We start from the raw sequence: 10,584 nt of genomic DNA on the forward strand, positions 1-10,584 counted from the left end.
TGAACAGTCTGTGGCCGACATGTCAAGCTGCACTAAAAAAAGGGGAGTCCTCCTGCTAAATTCTCTCATTAAATTGCCCAAACACGAATCAATCCCTTTTAGCCAGTTCTCATTTATTGCTATAAAGAAAAGTACGCATATTCTTAGGGCCAGATCAGCATTTTCCCAGCTCCTGCTGAAGCAAGCACTCTGCAAGAGAATGAGAAACAGCACCCTAGTAAGAGTCCCTGTCCCACATCCCTGAGTCATTAACAGACATCTTCAGGAAGCCAGGGCTTCTCTTCAACAACAACAGCTTGATAAGGAATCCTCTCTGCTCTATTCTTTCCAGCCTAGGAACTGCAACATTCATAATCATAAATATTTGCCTTTTCTTGCACCTCCATCCAATATTCACTTCAACACCAATGCAGAGCTATCAGGAACCTAATTATGTCTCTCTGACTTAAAAAAAAAAAAACCAACAACGTGATTTTAGCTAACTCTTTTAACTAGCCAGCTGCTACTCTTTTCTCCAGCATTGTCTTCACAGTCCAGAGAGCTTCTCCAAAGAGCTTGTTACACATACAGCAAAGGGATTTCAGTGAAAAGATAGAGACAGTCCATGAAAACAGAGAAGCAATCTGCACTTTAAGTCTGTCACGTTGTCCACCAGCCTGGACTATGCTAATCACATCTCACAATGTGCTGTAAGAGCTGTCATTGCCAGACTGCATTTAATCACCGTTCTTGCAGCAGCAGCGATCAGAGTTAATCTTTTTCCCTTTAATAACAGCCATTACATCATTCTCCAGCATGGAAACGACGAAGTGGGAAGGTCAAAAAGTTCTTAATTAGAAGGATTTTTATTGCTGTGATAGTTCCGTTCTAGCCTCAATAAGAGAGATCTGCAGTACAGGCAGCAAGAGCTGGAAGGCATCTTGGATATACGAAGCACTGTTTGAAGCCTACGAAAACAAAAATCAAAATACACACATGAATAATTATGCTACCAATCAGCTTTACTAACCACATACTCATTTCAAACAGCATTGATTAACGCACATGAACAGAAGCCTAGGGCTTGTTGGATTTTTAAGGCTTCATTCTAGAAATCAATTTCATATTAAGTTTTTGAGGGGCTTTATGCCACTAGGCAAAAAAGCAATTGGCTTAAAAACCACCAAACAAGATCAGGTGCAATCCAAATGTAGCATACTGTTTTCAAGAATAGATGAGAAGAATTTATTTCAAAGTGAAACATAAGCACGTTGTGGCAGGAAGGAAGAACACACCAACAGGAAACACCCATTTCCTACCACACCTCAGGAGTTTACAAGCATTGAGAACCAACTTAACAGCCGGAAAGCGTTGGGACTCTTGCATGCTAATTTAGGAGCTTGTCTAAGGTTTGACTTTGGGCATTTAAATTCTAGAAATCCAGACTGCTGAATTTAATATGTGTCTTCTGACCCATCATAACTGTCAGCTGAGACCACATAAGGCTCACTCTTCACTAAGTAATTCATCTCTTGTGCAAATCTACAGGTATTTATTAACATTTTAAAGTTATTAGATAGGTAAGCAGAATCTTAGACCATGGGTTAGAGAACTTGGCATACAGAAGGATAAAGTGGAAAAAAACAGCATATGTAATTTTTAAGTATTAGCTTAAAGTTTCAACTTTAGCATAACTGACCTCCAAAAACACTCCAGTGATTAAGGGATTAAGCACATCTGCTTTCTCTTTGACCTGCAGAGATCAGACATACATTATTCCGATTGAAAATTTGATCACATTTCTTCAAGCAAGATAAAGCTAAATCCTCAGTAAGTTTAAAATCACCATTGCTCCCTTGACTATAGGAAAGCTAAGTCACAAGCTGTAGAGGACCTGCCTTGTAGCATGCAAATAAGAACAAAGTAACCCGCATATGCCCAACACAAGTTGTATGTGAATACACACATTACATCTTCAAATGAACTGCGGACAACTAGAGAATTTAGAGATAATGATATTATCCTCAATAACACCTGAGTGTTTTGGAAAATCCACAACAGGATCACAAACCTTATTTTCTTCTGTCGCCTTAGTACTGTCAGCACCAATTCCCACCCCCACTCTGTGCCAGGCTGAATGCAGCAGGAGGCATTCAGAAGCTCAGCATGCATTCAGCTGCCACAGTTTGGGGAACACTGACCTAGAAGATCAGTTCACAGGACAAAAAAGCAGCATATATAAATGGGCAAACACAAAAAGCACTTCATGGTAAGATCCCAAGGCTGTAATCAACTAACCGCATCTCATTGCTAAGAACTATGGTGTAACTCTTACCCCTGCAGTCGTTAAGCACGTAGTAAACTCTTTAGAGAAAGTTGACAGTTCTTTACACAGCACAATCGTCATTCTGTGGAAGAAGAGTGGGAAAACCATGTAGTAAATACAGTCTACAAGAATAACTTTCTTTTAGCATTCCTCTAAAACACAAATACCTTGTTTCCATGCATATAAAGCTAAATTAAATCAAAATTGATATAGAGCATATAAACCGTGTATGAAGATGCAGAAGTTCCCCAAATAAATTAGGGAGGGTAAAGACGGAAAATAAATAATTAAAGCTGAAGATCTGAAACAGCATTCAGAAGACACACATCCATTCAAGAAGGAACAGTACTAACTTGCTTTTTTTACTGACAAGCTTCATTTTCTGAATTAGGAAGTACTGCATATTTCATACATTTGCCAAGTATCTCCCGACATAAAAGAAAAATCTTGTGTTATGAATTATTGGTGAGACCAATCTACTAATTAGTTGCAGCAATTTTACAATATCATGTACATAACATACTAAATAATTAACAAAGATGTAATTAATAACTTTTATACAACTGCTTTGTCATATTTTAAATCTACTAACTAGCACAAGCTTAGGGCAAACATTCTTCTTGGCTATGTAAAAGCTTTCAAGTAGGGTTTCCTCTTTCTTATCAAGAAATGTCTTTAAGCTGGAAAGAGAGACACAGCTGAATTCTGCTGGAAGACAGCAATGTCACCCATTGCAACTTTGCACACACACACAGAATTCACGAGCCATGCATCCCATGGATTTGCAAAGAATTATTAGACAGTTTAATCAGTATGTAAGTAATTATATGCTACACATTTCCCTAGAGATGAACTTACTGTGAAAGGGACTTGGCTCTGTCTGTGGCTGTCACCTCTTGTTTCTGGCCATGTAGAAACAAAGCTGCAGTTTTGTGAAACATTTCAATGGAGCATGCTGTCAGTTCAGCCAGACTTCTTATGGCAAATGCATGAATATCCTGCAAAAGTTAAAAAGATTCCCCATACCGTACAAAAACTAGCAGCTTTTATTATCTAAAACCAGTGAATCACACAACGTACTATCACTACACTGCCCTTTCAGACCTCAGAATCTGCACAGAAATAGAAAACCATAAACTCTGGAAATCACAACTGTAACTTAACAGCCAGATAAACACTCTGCGGTCAGATATTCTCTTCCTTCATTACTCAGTTACCTCTACTGATCTTTTAGCATCATGGTCACCATCTCTGGATTCTACTTCTTGGTTTTCTTCACTTTCTTTTTCTTCTTTAGGAAGACTACTGTTGAATTGTGCTATCCATTCATGAGCAGATTTCCTCACCTGTATGAAGATGTGCCATATTATTTAATGACTGGAACAAAGTCCCCCTGCACACCACAAAACATGGAGTATTGGATCTCTCTAGAGGAAGGAAACAGCTACGACTCCTGCGCTAGTGAGAAGAACCAGGGCAAATTATCCTAGTGCCTTCAGAACTTTGTAGAGGGTTGGCTGCACTGATGTAGTTGAGGGCAGTGATTTCTCTAGCACTGGTAGTTTACCAGCAAGATCACGACTACCAGAAGTGCTGTAAAAACACATCTGCAGAATGCTGCTGCCACTTGCTGGATCTGAAGGGTAGTGAAATGAAGGCAAGAAAGGCAATTCTACCTCATACCGACTTCTGAACGTGGTAAAACCAGCTGCTTTGTACCAAGAGGAGGGCTTCAATTCATGACTGTAGGTTGATTTCACTGCGGTGGCTGAAGGCTTACTGCTCCCAGTTATCTTTGCCACCACTTATTACTGTCCAGTGACAGGGCAAAGACACACTGGTGTCTACTGATTCAGAGCCAAAGACATTACAGAACATTATTTTACCCTATAAAGTCAAAGGAAAAGGCCCATCTCTTTTGCCTACCATGGTCAAAGGATCCAAAACACAGCTTGTTTTTATGCATTTGATATTTTCGCAAGCAAAGCAGGACTAAGAAGCAGTTCCTGTGAGGAATCCCTCCAGCTTTTAGAAGATGGGAAATAACTCACCGTGATCAGTTTGTCCGGCTTTGAGGAGATACGCAATTCTGAGAACAACTCTGTTACTTCTTTTGTGAACTCCTCATCTCCTAAAGGACAGGAAAGGTTAAAGAATCCACACAAAGGACAGATACAGGAATAAGCAGCACTTCAATGCACAAGTATTTCTGCACAAGTCTGTCAACTGTTTCCTTTATTTCTCTTTCAGTCATCACCTCAGGGAAGAAAGCATCAAACCTGGTTTTTTAAAATACAATTTGTAAGGTAAGTTCTGAAAAGGTGGAGACACTACTGCCAGATGCCAGAAGGTTAGCTTTCGCTTTCTCAATTTTGGTTTTATAGCTAAGGTAATTCCTTTTTTTTTTTTTTCCTCCAGACAGCATTTTACAATGCACTAACTTGTGCATCACCTTGGAGAGTCTGAAATATCACTTAAAGCCTATGGTTCTCCTATTATATATGGCAGGGCAGATGTTAACAGTGGGGGGAAGGCTGAGAGATCCATCATGTGCAAATATAAAAGATACATTAAATGTTAAATGCAAGTGCAGGTGTGTAAGCCCTCCCTGATGAACCATTTAGGTAAAAGCAATGCAAGAAATTTACATTTAAATCTGCATAATCGTCAAGAATCAGATGGCTCTTGTGTATGGAGGCACCTCTGAGTCTTTTGGTCTGTGTGGCTAACTCTCATTTAAAAAATAAATAAAAAGGCTTTTTGCTTTCGCACAGGTTGGACAACTCTATTCACAGTCTTTCACTCATGGTCAGGAAAACCCAGCATCTCTTTGAATTTGCATCTTGGCTCAAGGTCAGTTGTATGAACCGCCCAGGAGTCACGCAACTCTAATCCTGCTGTGGCAAGAAATCGTTCCTGCTACAGAATTAATGCACAGCAGCTTTCCAGAGAGAAAGGGTATTGGTACCTGTCATGCTCCTGGCCACAGACGGCTTTAGGATTAAGCATCCAGATAAAGAGTAACTTAACTTTGGCATCACGGTTATTGCTAGTGATCAGGGCTGGTTGGTTCTACACTGAGAACCAGCTTCTCCTCCCAGAACCTGGGGCTCTCTTACCCTTCTTTTCTTCCTCTTCTTCTTCAAAGAACTCAGGTAAAGAAAATGCTTCTTTGAGTTGTTCCACTTCCTCCTTCAGTGTGTCCAACTCTTCTCCAGAGAGGGCATTTAGAACTGATTTCACCTAGTTAGGGGGAACGCAGCCAAAGAGAGAGCCATAAATCCAACAAGAAAAAGAAACAGGATGGAAGATGCAGCACTGGTTTACATTGCATGTAAAAACATCACAGACTGATGTTAATGAGAAAGTGGTATCTTCTGACAGGAAGGAGGAAAGGGAGAAAGACCTATTTGTGAAGCCCTGTTAAATAATTATGGATTCTTAAGGAGTTATTCAAATTTTTTTTCATTAAAAAAGTTAATGACTTCTGAAATTGCATGCTGATCTGCCCTCCTCCCTGCCCCAAGACAGAGAGGACAATCTCTGCTGTGTTTACAACACTCTCCTCTTCTCCAGACCAAGGCAGCAAACAAGTGGGTATGAGGAGAGACTGAGTTATGAAAAGTTGTTGAAGACATGCAGGAACTGAGGCTAGTTGGGTGAAGAGAATGGCTTTAGGAGCTGAGGACAGGGCATAATGCTCCCAAGGTAAACACCAGATCATAACGCAGGGGTCAAAGTGAAGTTGTGTAATCAATCATTTTATAGCAAGTTCTGAGCACTTGATTTTACATGTATATACATATATTTCTAATCTTTTTTTCCCTGCTCAGCTGAACTCAAAATAGAAGGCAAATTGCTCAAGGCCATTACCTTTGATTCACTCTCTCTGGAAAGCATCTCTAAGGCCTCCAGATGCGAAAGACCCTGAAACTCATCAAACAGTAACCCATAATGGGCTTTCTTCTCCGTAGCCATGGTAACCTCAGTAGCTGTCTGCTGCTCTTCTTTCTCCTTTGCCTCTCGTAAGACCTGAAAAAGAAAAGCAGAGGACTCAGGTCAGTGCCAGCAGACACAGAGTATGGGAGAAGGCTTTTGGTTCAAAAGTAAAAATGGTTGCCTAATGACAGGACCACAAAAGAAGGGAAATGAAATGAGAGAAACCAAAGAGGAGCTGATACGGAACTGCCATACCTGAGATAACGTAGAGTTTCTGTTCATTAGGCCCTTTGTTTTCTTGAATCCAGGGTCTCCCTCAGCTATTACATCCATTGTCTTCTTCCCGATGAATTCCAAGGCATCCAGACCTCCACTAATAACACTTTTTCCCTAGGAATCAGATTTGGATATAGACAGTGCGTAAAACTCGCAGAAGACTATACAACTGAATAAATTGAATTGGGGGATTTATATCAGCAATGTTATGCCGGACATACATAAAAGCCAAATTGGTCCTTCTCCCCCTAAAATTCAACCCTAATTGCCACAAAGAGAGCAGAAGGACATGGAAAGAGCCACAACACACTATCATCCAACAGTTTAATACAGTACTCAGACAGCTGCAGCAATCTGATAGGAAATACATTTTTATTTTGTGAACAAGCTGGTTCTCAGCACATTAAAGTATTTAGTTCTCATCCTTCCGAACAGAAAACACTAGACCTGTGGGTTTTGGTTGCTAACGCTTGTTCAAGCCCTAAAAGCAGAAGCAAGCTTTCCATCTGCAGCTCTTTCAGATTCACGGGCAAATTGACAAGACAGCAGATCACAAAAGCACAGTTTCTAAGGGTAATGGGTTCCTTTGAAGTGCGTTTCTCATGGTCACAGGAGCAAGCTGATTTCCAAGCAATTTGGGCTAGTTTCACAGAAGTTTTTGAAGAGGAGAATGGATTTCATCTCTAGACAGCTCTGTGGAAATCAGTGGAAATATTCCAGGAATGAGTCTGACCCTGCATTTACCTGAATACGCTAAAGGAAGGGAGCAGAGATAACAGAGTACAGAGGTGACATGCATGGGAACGCACGTACCACACAGTCCACCGTTAGTTTTTTTGTTATGTATCAACATTTAATACAGAACTATCAAAATTCAAGACAACTTACATATTAAGTGCCAGTTAGAAGCAAGGCACAGGATAAAGACTGTCTGAAGGTTGAAACAGTTTCTCACCATTCATCTCACAAAAGTAAAAATTAAAAGTTTCCTCTTACAATGCTTCAGATGAAAGGCAAAAACCCCAACACTCTCTTAAACCCATTTTCTCCTGCATTCCCAACTCACTCACTGTGCTTTGGACAGCAGTAGAGATGGTTGATAAAACTCCAAGAGCCCCAGCAATAGGAAAGGAACTGCCATCATCAACTGCATCTGTGCTGCTAGCACCAGGATTCTCACTTCCTGCATTAGAAGGTAGAAAATTAACTTCCTCACTCCCAAAAAAAGATCCCGTCAGCTGCAGAGTGGAGAAAATCAACAAACACCAAGTATCAGCCAGGAGCAGGGCTAGAATTGGGATTATTTTCCTACCTACTTTTCAGAGCTAACAGAAGCAAGCAAGAGAGTATTATTTTAGCACAGAGATATCTACCTCAATATGCAAGATGCAGAGTAAGGGGATGTTATTTTGAGGCTTATTATGTTATGAGAAATGTTTCAGTGTTGTTCTTGTGCAGTAAAAACTGACCTCTTGTAGCATCTCTAGTCTCTGAAGATATTTCACTAGGGCTGGGGATCCCAAGGGTTGTTTCTGCTTTTTCTATGACATTTGAAATACCTTGACCTAGAGAAGACAGCAGTATGACTTTAACCACGAGATACAACATAAATCGGAACAGAAACAGGATTAGGGCTGCATATTGTTTTTTATTATTCTGGATTCCTCCTGTTCAAGGCAGTTTACTCAGCACTAAAACCTACTACTATCCAGCTTGCTTACCGATGTAATGAACTCAGGTTTCATCTTAGCTTTTAAATAAAGCTGTAAATACCAGCTGAATACCAGTTTAAAATACCAGCTGAAAATTATGCAAACACCTTAAAAACTTGAAAATCGTTTTGGATGTGCATATCTCCTTAATCTCACTGTACCTTTTGGTACAAGTTTTCCCTGTTATTTGAACAATTCTCTTGACATTTTTCCAATAATCGCTGCTGTAACAGAAATCCCCTTCTCTAGAAACAAGCTCAAAAGCACTAGCTTGAGACATGAAGCACGGTTAAAATATTTATCAAATGCCAGAAAGAGCCTTACCTACAGTAGCTACAGTAGCTGACGCAGTTGACAGAAGAGATTTCCCCCAGCTTCCCCAGTACCCCCATCCTGTCTGAACTGCAGGAGAATCTGAGACCTTTAATGAAGAAAAGCAGAAGACAGTGATGCAGGTATTATGGTGAGGAGAGGAACACAAGCAGTCTGTGAGGTGTAACTTTTGTGCAGCTTTTTCTTTTCAGATAAACAGCAATGTGAATTTTCAGAAAAGGAGTGGGGCTTATGCTCAGAATTCTTCTGTGCTCAAAGCCATGAAACATGAAGTCATGTTATTCAGAGCTAGCACAGGAACATACCTTGAGGGTTTCAGCTGCGGGCTTTTCTGTGGCAGCAGGCTGGCTTGGCGGTTTGGGTTCAGGTCTTTTTCGAGTCATAGGCACAGGCTCAACCTCTTGCTCTCTCTCTGCATTGCTCCCAGTGCACCCAAGTTCCTCTGCTTTCTGTTCATTTTCATCTTCATAAGAGGTTTCTCCTTTCAGATTTTCACTGCTGTCTTTCTCAGACATGACTATGAACATCCATAGAAAGCAAAGCAGATAAAATAATCACTCTCTTTTACACTTTGACATTAGTTCAAAAGCATCACATTTGTATTTTAATTATTTAAACACAACTAAGACAGAAATCCCTTCATATTGCCACACACAGCTCCACGAACAGATTATGTTTTTAAGCAAGTGTGTACACCAAATTGCATCTGACTGGAAGAAATGTCACACTTGGAAGTTTAAAGTCCCACAGAAACACATGGCTTTATCTAACTGACACACCCTCTCCGCAGGAAAGAAACAGGTTGCTAACTCTGAAAAGCAAATATTACAAAAGGTCCTCAGATAATTAAATCCATGACTTGTTTCACCAAAAAAAAAGTGAAAACAAATTGTTTAGGATGTCTGCTTTGAAGGGTGTCAGATACGAATGGGGATAGCTGTCAGAAAGCCAGGCAGGTAGGGAGGCAGCAACTGGTTCACTTCTGTATTTAGGGCTGACCTTCACCAGGGCCTTAACACCACCCAGAATGTGAAATATGCTCCAGCTGCCACAGCAATCGGCCCCGACATCGCACATTGGGGATGACGGTGCCCACGAACAGGGCTGCCATGCTGCGGCCTGCTCACAGGGGCAGAGGTTTCTCTCTCCTCCTGGCTTCACTGGCAGCACTTCACCAGCTCCGGGGCAGTAATCTGAAGGCAGCAGCGGGGACAGGCAGGGCCACACCAAGCACCCCACAGCCCCCCAGCATCGCCGCTGGTGTGAAGCTGCGTCCCTGGAGAGGCAACCACTGATGCAGTTGGGGCAGCTACCCCCAGCCACGGGATTTTGTGAGGAGGCTGGTACTATGGAAAGGGCAGCTCGGGGTGATGGGCTGGGGACCCCCACCCCATTTCCCCATGACACCCACAGCGGCTAGCAGGACCCCGCACCCCACAGCAGCCCCAGCACCCCCGGGCCTGGCTCCCACCGGCACCCAGGTCACCCCACCGGGCCCATCCCCACCCGGGGCACCCCCCTGTGCTCCCCAGCCCTGGGGGTCTCCCTGTGCCTCCACTTCTCCGGGAGACCCCCAGGCTTCCACAACCCCCATATGCCTGACCCACAGGGGACCCCCAGGTTCCCTAAAGCCCCTCCATGGGACCCCCTGCCTCATAGGGGACCCTCAAGTGCCCACAACCCCGCCATGGGACCCCCTGCCCCATAGGTGACCCTCAGGTGCCCACAACCCCGCCATGGGACTCCCTGACCCATAGGGGAGCCCCAACTGCCCCAAAGCCCCCCTCTTCTTGGGAGTCCCCGTCCTACAGAAGGCCCCTTCGAGCCCCTTGCGCCCCCGGCCCTCCGAAGGCCCGCTCCGCCACCCCGGTCCCGGTCCCGGTCTCGGTACCGGTACCATCCCCGCCTCACCCACCGGGCCGGGCCGCCCCGCCAGCTCCGCGCTCCCCGCACCGGGCGGACGGTAACCATCGAGGCGAGGCGCAGAGCGGCACCCGCCGGCTGACCCCGGAAGTGCGG

General features: G+C 43.1%; 1 protein-coding gene across 1 annotated transcript; it reads right to left on the reverse strand.

The window, feature by feature from the left end:
- Positions 1 to 826: 826 nt before the first annotated feature.
- Positions 827 to 10,580, reverse strand: FAM114A2 (family with sequence similarity 114 member A2). Its single transcript, XM_075509489.1, has 14 exons — positions 10,477 to 10,580; positions 8,871 to 9,082; positions 8,557 to 8,653; positions 7,990 to 8,085; positions 7,591 to 7,703; positions 6,500 to 6,634; positions 6,179 to 6,337; positions 5,425 to 5,548; positions 4,357 to 4,436; positions 3,523 to 3,651; positions 3,164 to 3,303; positions 2,315 to 2,387; positions 1,679 to 1,732; positions 827 to 947 (listed from the first exon to the last, which is right to left on the reverse strand). Exons 2-14 carry the CDS (start codon positions 9,078 to 9,080, stop codon positions 846 to 848), a joined length of 1,512 nt encoding a protein of 503 aa, XP_075365604.1. The 5' UTR covers positions 9,081 to 9,082; positions 10,477 to 10,580; the 3' UTR covers positions 827 to 845.
- Positions 10,581 to 10,584: the final 4 nt, after the last annotated feature.

Source organism: Mycteria americana, chromosome 8 (genome assembly GCF_035582795.1).
Source record: "Mycteria americana isolate JAX WOST 10 ecotype Jacksonville Zoo and Gardens chromosome 8, USCA_MyAme_1.0, whole genome shotgun sequence".
NCBI classification, from domain to species: domain Eukaryota; kingdom Metazoa; phylum Chordata; class Aves; order Ciconiiformes; family Ciconiidae; genus Mycteria; species Mycteria americana.

What these genes read in the sequence shown, in the direction of transcription:
- FAM114A2 (XM_075509489.1), bottom strand. Translation starts at nt 9,080, where the DNA reads ATGTCTGAGAAAGACAGCAGTGAAAATCTGAAAGGAGAAACCTCTTAT. An exon ending in CCGCAGCTGAAACCCTCAAG is followed by an intron (nt 8,654 to 8,870) that starts GTATGTTCCTGT and finishes TCTTCATTAAAG; the next exon opens with GTCTCAGATTCTCCTGCAGT. An exon ending in CGTGCTTAACGACTGCAGGG is followed by an intron (nt 1,733 to 2,314) that starts GTAAGAGTTACA and finishes TGATCTCTGCAG; the next exon opens with GTCAAAGAGAAAGCAGATGT.